Below are 11,983 nucleotides of genomic sequence, written 5' to 3'. Positions count from 1 at the left end.
CCTACAGTACAGACTGTTGGTTGTTTTCTTGTTATACAGTGGGGAATGTGTTGAGCTCACTGAAACTTGGACTACCATCTAGTGGCTGTTTCCAAGCATTGCAAGGCTGTTATCAATAGAAAAAGAAAATAGTCGGCAGTGCAAAAAGCCACTTTTATTTCAGTGATAACAAGTACCTTTTTAGTCATGTCATTGTTGGGATTACTTAGAGCCATTTAGGAAACAACATTATGAGCTTCAAACATGTCAAAACATTTCTTGTCCCACCCTCCAACTGTGAACAGAAGGTAACAGAGCGCTCGCAAATGATTAAACAATAGATAATGTTCAACCAACTACAGCTGAATGCAGGTTAAAACAAAACAAAAAGAAAGAGAACTAATTTGGTAACAAGTACCATGTTTATATTTGCTTTATGTAATATGGCATTTTTCTCACAAATCAGCGAGCAAAGAAAAAGAAAAGCAGTAACAGAAATGAGGTCAATGCAATAATTATGTCAATGCATAATCAATAATTCAAATAGGCTAGAGGCTACAACTATCTTGCCAATGCTCCAGTATTTTCTTCCTTAAGTACATTATAATTTTGTCCTCTTGTTAACTTGATTAATATGTTCATATATATTTTTAAAATAGAAAAGGTTTCCAATTCTTAGATTTGTTTTCTCTCTCTTTTTTGAAAATCTGTCTTTTGAATTGACTGTGAATTGAACTCATTTCTGGTTTGCAGAACATTGAGCATGTAACTGAGGTACCAGAGTGCAAAAGACTCCCCCCCCCCCTCTTTCTTCCCTACACACAGGTTCAGTCAGGATGAAGCAATCTTTTGTGAGCTTAGAATTATAAGGTATCATTGGCAGTAATATACAAAGAAATCTTCCCAGAGCTAGTATTTTCTTATCCAACACTTCTTAATTATATACAATAACTTTAGATTTAAAGGGCAAGACCACTTTGTTAGAGGTTTGGGTTGTGTAGTTACCTTGCCATTATGTAACTCCAAAGGTGGACAAGAAATCAAAAATAATTGCTCCATTGATTCGAAATTGAAAATTCAAAATATGCTCCTCATTGACTTACATTGTACGCTGAAAGAGCTCTCAAAGTCACTCTTTTAGCACATAAACGGACGCAAACAAAGTTGATTCAGACAATATAGAACATCACCAAACCCAGTACTGTTTGTTTTTTTAATAAAAATGTTAACTTCCTGTTGATTTTGCTATTTTTATGTAGAAGAAAACCCGGACTGGATCCGCGGATCCGGATCTTCAAATAGTAAAATCAACAGGAAGTTGACATTTTTATTAAAAAAACAAACAGTACTGGGTTTGGTGATGTTCTATATTCTCTGAATCAGCTCTGTTTACGTCCGTTTACGTGCTAAAAGAGTGACTTTGAGAGCTGTTTCACCGTACAATGCAAGTCAATGAGGAGCATATAAAGAATGATCAATTTCTAATCAATGGAGCAATAATTTCTTATTTCTTGTCCACCTTTGGAGCTACACCATGGCAAGGTAACTACACAACCCAGACCTCTACCAAAGTGGTCTTGCCCTTTAACAAGAATAATGCCACTTCTACTTTCAGGGCACAGGAACTTCCCTGGCTGAAAGTAGGGTGTATTATCTAGATGTTTGTTTTTGCCATATTGACCATTAAACATCCTATATAAACAAAGCCAATAAAATGTTTTACATTTCTATTAATCAAGCACTTAAACATTTTCAAGATCCAACTTCAGTTATCTATAAAAGACCTTATTGCTGAGACAGCTTAAGCTTAGCTTACAAACACTAAAACCCACCACCAATGCCTAATGAAACCTTACAAGTCCAAGCTCACATTTACAGCACAGCTACATCAGGTAAGGAGCAGCCATGCCCCAGACCCAACAATCTTAAGACATGTTTTGGCATCTGACAGCTCCAAGCAGAGCACCCCTCTCGCATAAATAAGAAATAAGAATAGGAGGATATTTATCAAGGCTGGTGTGCATAGTAGTATAGGCTCATGTTGCCTATCACTTGCTTACATAAACAAACAAAACTACTCTTAAATCACTAAGTATTTTAACTGTCATATAATAAGGTGTAATATCTGGGGGGGTTTGCCTGGTTTTTGGGACCACGCTATACACTACACGGGGGTCCCTTCCCCTAAAGCATTGGATGTGATTTTTTAAAGTGAACCATTCACTCTCCTCCACTTAAGTAAAATAGCAAAAATGTTTGAACAGTGATTAGCGAAGCTAATGAGAGAAATGCTGCCATATCTTTTTTCACCACTTTATACTACAATCTGAGTGCCTTGCCACCACAAACTGAATTGGCTAAGAGGGCTAATTTCTTGTTTTGTCAGGGAGATAGACCATAAAGAAGAAAATGCTGATGGGTAACATTCTCAAAAGCAACCAACATTTCAAAAATCTTCTCAAATACTTCCTAGAAACAATACCTTCCTGTGTGATTATAGCAACCATGCTCAAGTAATTCTCCAGGCACTGCTCCTCCACATTGCCCAAAATACTTTTGCATCTCTTTTATAAGAGCATGGATTTCCCTTTCAGGGCCCTAAATTTTAAAATGCACAAATAAGGTGAAAACAACATCCAAATAGTAACATCAGGAACTCTCGCAGACCACGGTGCGAGAGAGAACAACTCAATCCAACGTATAAACCGTGCTACATGTAGTTAGTGTAAAGAACATTCAAAAGAACTACAACAATAAAAAACATTTAAAAACCCACGAAAGACAAAGACAAAGAAAAGACAAGGACAATTAGAAAAAGAGGTGTAGAACAAAAGTGAATAGGTAGGTAGAAGAGGTCACCATCCATAACCACAGCGGGAAGGCGTCCAATGAGGTCCTTTGCTCAGGGGTCAAAGTTCAGATTGTATGAGCAGAAAAGCAGCACCTATGAAAAGGCATGACAACCGTGAACCGACGCAGCTGTGAACCGACGCTTCTCGATGACATGATCCAAAATGGAGGATGCTGAAGAAGAGAACACACAACGCTGCCCGGTTCTCAATTGTCGCATGAAGACTAATGACTGTACTTTAGTTATTAGTGTTGTTCTGACAAGAATGTAAAATATCAGCATCAACATAATTTATTTTCCTGGGCGTTAGTCTCATCAAGACTCAAGGTGAGTTTCTACAAATGTTAAAGAACACACAGCTCCAAACAATGATTGGATGAGAAATCAAAAGATACGTTTGTGAGTGATGCCATGTTATTCCACCTTGACCTACGTAACAGGGACCAAACCAAGGCTGTTATTTGATCTTGCGGCCCACATCAGTCCTCATTGAAGTCCACAGCCATTCTTTGACTCTCCAAATCCCCCGTTTTTCACCATAGATTAAATCCTATTTAAAGTTTGGGATTTGAAAGGCTTAAAGTTTCCATCCTAGGTTACAGTTTCACCACCAAGGCCAAGAGCTGCAGTCAGTACATTCTTCAGCCAGAATTCCTCATACTTCAGTCTTTTCTTCTTAAAGTTTAGGCTCTACAGGCTGATGGTGTAAATGTAGTCCACAGCTGCAGTCACTATACCAGACCTGGGACCCAATAGTATTTGAATATACGGTTTGTTTTAAACTAGTTAGATGCCAAACGGGAGGGGGTTGCCACACGGCACAATACAGGAAATTGAGACCACCAAAATAAAATGTCTTCAACACATTAAGACCTGGAACGCATCTGTGTGATTTTTTGATTTGAGCTAAAAATCATTATTTTTACACTTTGGATATTCAAAAATAGCAAATATACGTTTTTCAGAATACTGTTGGCATTTATAGAATTGGCTTCAGGTCTTAAAGGGTTAAAGTCAATTTACTATTATTATTTTTTTAAATGTATGTGGAAAAACAAAGCGGGAAGAGGGGGGGGGGGGGGGTCTAATTTAAATATTAACAGCTACTATCTATCCCAGGTCCATATGTTAGTCCACGTTTGTTCACCTAGGTGCAGCAAAGGTACATGGGTCCGTTTGTGGGACAGAAACAGATGTTAGAACTTGGGCTGGTAGAGTGCCACGCGGCCACTAAGGCAACCAGAGGCCAACTGGCAATGTGTTGGGGAGAACTTGGTGGTGAGCACCACGTCGCTGTGAGAGTAGATGGAGCGGACCTCCCTCAGAACGCTGGTCTGGACGGGCAGGCAGTCAACCAGCTCGGCACAGTGCTCGTCAAAGGCCAGCAGGCGGACGCCGTAGGCGTAAGGCGAGCAGATGAGGCGGCCGTCGGGGCTGAAACACAACTCTTTGATGTAGCCTCGGCCCACGTTGGCCTCCTCGATATAGTGGGTGAGACGCAGGGAGCAGCGTGGGGAGACGGGCGGCTGCGTCGGCGCCCCCTCCTGGAACTCGTACACACAAGTCCACTGGAGGGAGGCAGAAGAAAGCAGGGATCATTGTTAGGGTTTAATTAGATTCCCTCTTCACCTGACTGGAAAGTCTCCAAAGCTGAATTTACATAAGCCAAGGCTCTTAGGAAATCATCTCTTCTAATAATGAGACTGGCCTTTTGTCAGCGATTTCATATTAACACATTGACTGCCAATCACGTAGATCTACGCGAACCGCTTTAAAGCCGTCACGTGCCAATCGCGTAGATCTACGTGAAGTGAATTTTTTTTTTTAATGTTTTTTTTGTCCAATTTCACCCAAAGACCAAGGAGATATGATTAGTTGAAGATCTAGACTCCTATCCACTTCAATTTTAACTTAAAACTTAAAAATGCTGTATTTCGGCTCTAGAGTACTTTTTTTTTTCCAATGAAAAACTCTGGCACTGGCTAAAAAAATATGAAAATAATTCTGGCAGTTAATGTGTTAAAAGTAATGTGTAGGAGTTTCTCCAATTACAGTGAACTTGTTAGTCATTTGGACTACACACTAATGTTTTGGCTCTTTAAAGGAGCTACACCATGAATTTAAAAAAAATATTTGATATTTAATATCATATGGTGTATGTCCCTCAAACCTTTTTCAAAAGGTTTGAGCCTAAATCATCACTCAGATATACTCATCCCAAGTCAATTGTCTCTGGCTTATACAGCACTTTCAGCTGCAATACCAAAACGTCCTCTTGGGCAGGGGGGGGCTACTGAGCAATTCTGTTAATAAAAAAATATATTAAAAAAAAAAAAAAAAAATGGAAAAATTCTGCATAAAAAGAAGCATCTAAGAAAAATACAAAATCGAAAAGAAAACACTTTGAACATTTTTGAACAATTCCACCAAGTGTTTGAGGTGCCTGTTTCACCCACTTCCGGGGGGCGGAGCCAAAATCCGAGCCCGAAGTATTTGTTCGTAGACCCCCACTTAGGGGGGGTAGAAAAAGTTTCGGAGCGATTCGGGCACTTTTCATTTAACATTGGGTTTGCCATCAAAAATGTTTATGACCTCATAAACATTGCCATTCTGAGATCGCCTGTTCAGACACGCCCATTCTGGAAATCCATGAAATGAGAAGGAATGACTGAATTAAAAAAAATAAATAAAAAAAAAATACAAAAAACCAAGAAAAAAGTGATTTTCATGGTGTAGACTCTTTAAGTTACTGTTATTACTTTGGATGCGAAATAAAGTCTGTCAAATTATGACACAAAGTCTGGCAAATGGCACAAAGCCTGTCAAATAAAAGATTGCCAATTTTTTGAGGGAATCTTCAGCCATATTATTGGTTAGAGAAGTATGGTCCAACCATTTATGTGTGCCAAACATATTTTGGATAGACTATAGCACTGTAACCAGATCCCAGAAGATCATTGAGACCTCCAATGCAATTTTCCATCAAAGTTTATTTAGCAAGATTATGCAAAAAAGTAATAAACAGTGCACTTTAAAACTGCTAATTTGAGCCAAAAGAAATTAGTTTTAAAAAGCCATGAGCTTTTTTTTCTTTTTCGGGCTAGCTGTGTCCACTAACCTCCTGGTCATCCATGTTACTAGAACAACGGATTAGTGCGGCCCAGCCTTTAGGGTGGAGCTGGAGGGAGGTGATGCAGTTCCCTCTGTCCCTCTCTCCAGGAATTTCTGGGGTCAGCACCTCCAGGCTGTTCCTGGGAGACAGACCTAGGAGAGGGAAATTATAGTTTTATTAACAACTAATGACATTTAGGTGTTTTAAAATGTGTCCCAAAATATAGCCTATGTCAGGAACTAACACACACACACACACACATTCCCAATTATACTGTATTGTATGGTGACCGAGTGCCCCAAAAACCTAGTTCTAAAACCTCATTCCTTTGGTGAGGTAAGCTGTAATTAACATTCTCCACGCAATTTTGACTAGACACTGAGTAGAACATTTAAATACCTTCTTTGTGAGGATGGATCTTGCTGGAGTCATTTCCCAGGCGGGAAGTTCCAGTAGACCTGGATGCTGATGTACCGCCATCTACACAGACCAAGAGGGACAAAATGGCTAAAACAAGCACGAGACCCTACAGATGTAATGACTTCTAAAGCTCACGCTTCTTCAAAAGCCTTGATCAGCAAAGTAATGAGAACAACACCAAACACATACAAAAAAATAAAAACTGGTGTCCCTATGTTGGCCATTTGGTCATTATAGGTGAAACTTTTATAAGATCTTTGCAAAATGTGTGAAGATTTGGAAAATGGTGGGGGTTAAAATGTGTCGTTTAAAAATGTATCTATTTGTTTTGTTAAGTGGATAAAAGATACCCCTTGGAAAATTCAGAAACTTATCCTGCAATGATCCTATCATTATTTATATCTGCATCAGTGTCTTTGTCTGCAGAGACCCTGCCTTCTGCCTGCATTTATTATGTTTGAAAGTTTCTGAAGATTTCTGGGGTCAACCTTTTGTGTGGCGCCAACTGTATTTGGTCACACCTGTAACAAATACCACTGCTTGCAACATAATGTACAGCAGCTGTTTCACAACAAACTAGCCAATTAAAATGCAACCGTCTCTCTGGGTCATAGGATCCAAGAAGCAAATGTGACCGTCACTCTGGGTCATGGGGTTCAAAACAGCCAAACCGAGGGAGCAAACAAATATGGTGAATATGGTGCACACAGCACTGAAAACACTAAACCGATGCGGTTAAGGGCAATGCAGTATTGAGATGTTTTCTGCTGGACGTTATATATTATGACAAGTGGCATAATGCTACTCCTTATACCTTTAAAACCCTGCAGAATCAGATGTGACTGGGATCAAATGTACACATCAGAATTGAATGAGTGATAAACTAATGACTTTATAACTTTATGCAACACAAACTACATCTTTAAAACGTCTTTAAAGTGTTAAAATGGATTTATTTATGGCAGTTGATAACATTCTAAATACTATAAAAAGGAGACTTTTGTCTTACCCGAGCTAAGGGGCGTGCGTCGTGCTCGGAGCATGCGGTAGCTGCCCACCTCCAGGGACTGGGTGAGGTCCAGGTCGTGGAGGATGAGTAGGTACCCTGAGGAGGTGGAGATGAGCATCTTTGAACAGTCGGGCGTCAGGCGCATCCTCATAAGGTAGCGAGTATGGAAAAACTTCTTGTGCGGGCACCCTTCCTCTGTGAACCTGTGGGCAGAGGATTAGATTGGTGAAGAACACAGTGTGGCATGAAAAACACACAGTGCACAATCACATGCAAGAGTGTTCTCCCACGGGAACATCACGGGATGTATTATACCAGGCTTATAGAATATAACCTGTCTGCAGGTTAAATCTCGGAAGGCTATCCACAATAATGATGGGTAAATGTTTGTACCAAAAACATCATGTTACATGTTACAACATACATTGTCAGGTGTGTGGCCCGCAGGATCTAAACATTGTTGGGAAACGGTCTAGTCTGAGACCTGCAAAACTCCCACTTCAAAGTGTTCACCCTTTGAAGGGCGTTGTGATGCTTACTTAGGTTTGGACTGCACATCACTTGACATCACAGCTTGCCGCTAACTTGTGACTTACAGTACCACTGTTCTGCTGCTAGCTACTGTTAATTCAATCCATTATGTGGCGACATTTACAAGAAGTAAGCCAACCTTTAAAATTTAAACCAACAACAAAAAGGAGGACGAAGCACATAAAGTGAGAGAAATGGAGGTTTGGAATGTATTCAACATAACACCTTATGATCTCAATGAAATGATTTAGAGAAACTAATGTACACAAAAAGGCTATGTCTTATTTTGGCTGATAAGAAATACGCTTTTCATTTACCAGTCCCCATGGCAGATGATTCCAAAAGTAAATTTTGGACACTCAATATACCTCATTCTAAAGATGCAAAACATGTTTTCCTCTAACATAAGTCCAGCAGGACAGAAATCTGAAAAACTAATCTTCTATTGTGCTGGTAAACACCAAGCTATACACATTTATTCTGGTTCAATTATTTACCAAAGTCCTTCAAGTTCAGATCTACAGTGGTGGTGTGCAGGGTAGACCCAACGTTCACATGCAACATTTACATTTGCTATAGAGTAGACATACTATTATGATGATACACATTCTAATATTCAAGTCATAGTGTGTAACTTTTTCGATTAAGCAGAAGTTATCCTATCCTTTCCTTTCCGGCTGGTGATATAACTTAACAGTCACAAGGTATCTATAAACATACTTGTGTGTGTGGATGACGGTGACGTAGAATTTGAATGAAGTCTTGATTAGGACGCACTGCGCACTACTGTGTTGCTTGCACGGACTATGTGTCAGCCCTTACAACATGTGGTGCGCGGCCACAACCGCGGTCCACGCTCCGCGGTCCACGCTCCGCGTTTTTTATCTTTACTTTTTATTACTGGTGTTATGTTCAAACTAAATGTTAAAAAAGGATTGATCAAGTGATATTACTCAAACAGAGAACATAACCTCTCCAGAATCATAGTCAACAAAGTTTCACAACGTGCTGGTTAGAAGTGCTGGATAGAACTGCTAGAGTGGAGTACTGGAATGGAGTGTTTTGATCGGAGCGTTTGATCGGTCATTTTCGCTGCGATCATCATTTTTTTTCTGATATCGGGCCGATATCCGATCTGTTAATCGGATCGCGGCATCTCTACTCCCTGCAGCATTCCTTTTTGAGTGCTACTTCCATATAGTCTAGACAAATGCTGTACGGTGCTACGAGGTGTCACCAAAGAGACTACTAAAATGCATTCTACACAATAACACTTTAAGCAAATACAGACAAACATTGCCAACACTTAAACCCACACATAATACCAAATACATACCACACACACACACACACACACACACACACACACACACACACACACACACGCACACACACCTGTTGGTATCCCAGGTGATAACATTTCCATCAAAGCCGGAGGTGACCAGGAGACGTGTGTTGGTGTCATACTCTATGTTCTTCACCCAGCTGGCGTGGCCGTGCAACGAGCAAATCTTTGAGTTGAGCTTGCGCAGATCCCATAATGCAATTGTGGTGTCATCCGAACAGGTGGCAAACAGACGATTGTCCAAAAACCTAGAGTGGAAAAATTAAGACAAGAACACATTTAAAACTTACACTGCCTTTCAGCAGAACTTACAGCTAAAATATTTTAGGCAGTTTTTGCTTTTTGTAGACTGATAAGTGTAGAGTCAGGTGAAGCTGAGAGCAGAGAGGAGGAGAGATAGGCAACACAGGTCTCCAGTCAGAACTGAAACAAGGGGATGTTGCTATTACACTAGGGGTGCAACAGTTAATCAAACCAAGTGATTTATTATAAACAATAATAAAGAATCAATTTTACTAACTAAAAATGTATAGATTTGGGGGAAATGTAAATGACACTCACAATGCGTCTGGACACATTGCGAGCTTGTAAATCTGCTATTTTCACACACTAAAAATATGTCAAAATGTTTTTTGCTTCGATTCAGAGATATTTTACTAAACACACGTTTTCTGCCAGAACTTTCAAATGGATATGAAACTAGAGGGCAATATCTGACTCCAAGTCTTAGGGATTCATTATTGGGTGAGTACACATGCTGCGCAGAGTACTTTTATGCCGCGGAGATCAGTCTGCTAACCGGACGCGGATAGGACCGATCTATGGCTGTGTATTTGGAATACATGAAATGTATGTAAGATCACAGACATTCTAGGGCTAAAGGTACATCTAAATATTACAGATATTCTTACCTGATGTTGTTGACACAGTCCTCATGTGCTTCCACCAGAGTTTTGATGTGTTTGGAGGAGATGGGATCGAACAGGAGAACCTCAGTCTGTTCACAGGCCACTGTCAGCACAGACCTGAGGAGGACAATCACACAGCGGTCAAACAATGACGATGTTACAGTGGATAAATTAATCTTCAACGAGTCACACACCAAAACACAAGGCATTGAATGCTCATCATAACTCCCTGCTGTATACACTAATGTTATTTAATCCAGGTCAATATGACACAAAACTGTGTGCATCCCATCCTGGAAATAGTAATAACATGTAGGAATTGGCCACAGAGAGGGATTACTTTTATTTTGAGTCAGATGGATCCTGCATTTGACACCTGTGACCTGATCAGGCTCTCATGTACAAATGCAATTCTTCAGACAGACAGGTCTGTAACAAGAATGTCACATATGTCTACAAATTAGTCTTGTTGCCCTTGGCTTGGTTAGAAGAACATCTTGTTGTGTCATCTAAAGTTATTGACTTCCCCTGTCTAATTGTCGTTCAACAATTAGATTTCACTCCCATAGATGTAAATGTCAAAATCTTAAATGTAATGCATGCATTATATCTCACTATTACCCGTCTGGAGAATATTCCAAGTTGAACACGGCCCCGTGGGTCTGAGTGCTCAGGTTGACGGAGTCCGCCGCGGGATTCATCGAGCAGTACAAGTTCGTCATTGACCTGTAGTTATCCCGAGCGGGGTCAACAAAAAGACCCCTTCTAATAGTCCTGCTCTGCACCCAGGAAAACAGACTTCTCCTGCTGCCGTGCACCGTGCCGCTGGCAACGGGGGGGCACCCCGCCTTGGAGGACGCCGCCGGGCAGCGGACATCTTTCTCGGCGGCGGTGGGTCCGTCTTCACGCTCCTCGTCGCCGCTGCTCTCCGGCGCAGTAGCAGCAGTAGACGGCGGAAGAAGAAGAGGAGGAGGCGGTGGGGGGTTCCTCCCTGGACCGTCACCGTCTTCGTCCTCCGAGTCGTCTATGTCGGGGTCTTCCTCCTCCTCGCCTTCTTTGTCAGAGACCCCGCGGCTGTTCGGAGGCCTGTCCTCCTGGTCCTGCTGCTGCGACTCGTCTGCGTCCTCCTCGCTGTCGCTTCGGTGCCCCGAGCTCATTGTCGCTCCGTCAGGGTCCGCGGACCCGTCTGTCTGCTGCGCTGCCGCTGCAGCGTCGCCTCCTCCGTGACAACAACAGCGACGAGTGCAACCAACAGTTTAGCGTCGGCTATCTTCCGAACATGTGACAAACTCTCACTTACCGAGCTTTTTTAACACGCCATGGCTATCAGCGTTACGTTTTAGCCGAATTGTATTGTGTTGTCAGACTTGCTAGCAGCACCGCCTCAGCATAAACAAATGCATTGCAAAATAAGTGACGAATTTCCGTTTCCTTTGCTACTTGGGGGGGGGGGGGAGCATTCGCTGATTGGATGCCGCCACCTAGTGGGGATTTACGGTACTGATAGAGTTACAATTATCGCAGAACACTATTAAAAAGCATTAGATGATATCATATTAAATAATATTTTTTATCCAAGCAAAAACGGCCAATTGTTTGAGTTTGAGTTTCTGTAAGATGGTTGTTTAACATGTGCTGCATGCATTGCTATGGCCACGTTTGCGCCTCCCTCTTCTTACAAATAGTAAGTTATGGGTTTATGTATAAATGCTAACAAAATATTTTCATGATAAATATTTACAAAATATTTTCAAATAACTTAGTGCCTTTTAGAAATACATGAACATTATAATCCCCCTAGCCCCTTCTTTAGTGATGTTGTGCTCTG

General features: G+C 41.1%; 1 protein-coding gene across 1 annotated transcript; it reads right to left on the bottom strand.

Moving 5' to 3' along the window:
• Positions 1-139: 139 nt before the first annotated feature.
• wdr32 (WD repeat domain 32) lies at positions 140-11,548 on the bottom strand. Its single transcript, XM_080415140.1, has 7 exons — positions 10,777-11,548; positions 10,159-10,272; positions 9,298-9,495; positions 7,372-7,574; positions 6,342-6,422; positions 5,949-6,094; positions 140-4,398 (listed from the first exon to the last, which is right to left on the bottom strand). Exons 1-7 carry the CDS (start codon positions 11,310-11,312, stop codon positions 4,027-4,029), a joined length of 1,650 nt encoding a protein of 549 aa, XP_080271266.1. The 5' UTR covers positions 11,313-11,548; the 3' UTR covers positions 140-4,026.
• Between the last annotated feature and the right edge of the window lie 435 nt (positions 11,549-11,983).

This window comes from Gymnoscopelus braueri, assembly GCF_963280865.1.
Source record: "Gymnoscopelus braueri genome assembly, chromosome: 19".
In the NCBI taxonomy this organism is placed as follows: domain Eukaryota; kingdom Metazoa; phylum Chordata; class Actinopteri; order Myctophiformes; family Myctophidae; genus Gymnoscopelus; species Gymnoscopelus braueri.
Note: the sequence above shows the minus strand (reverse complement) of the source record. Positions and strands in the feature narration are given on the sequence as shown.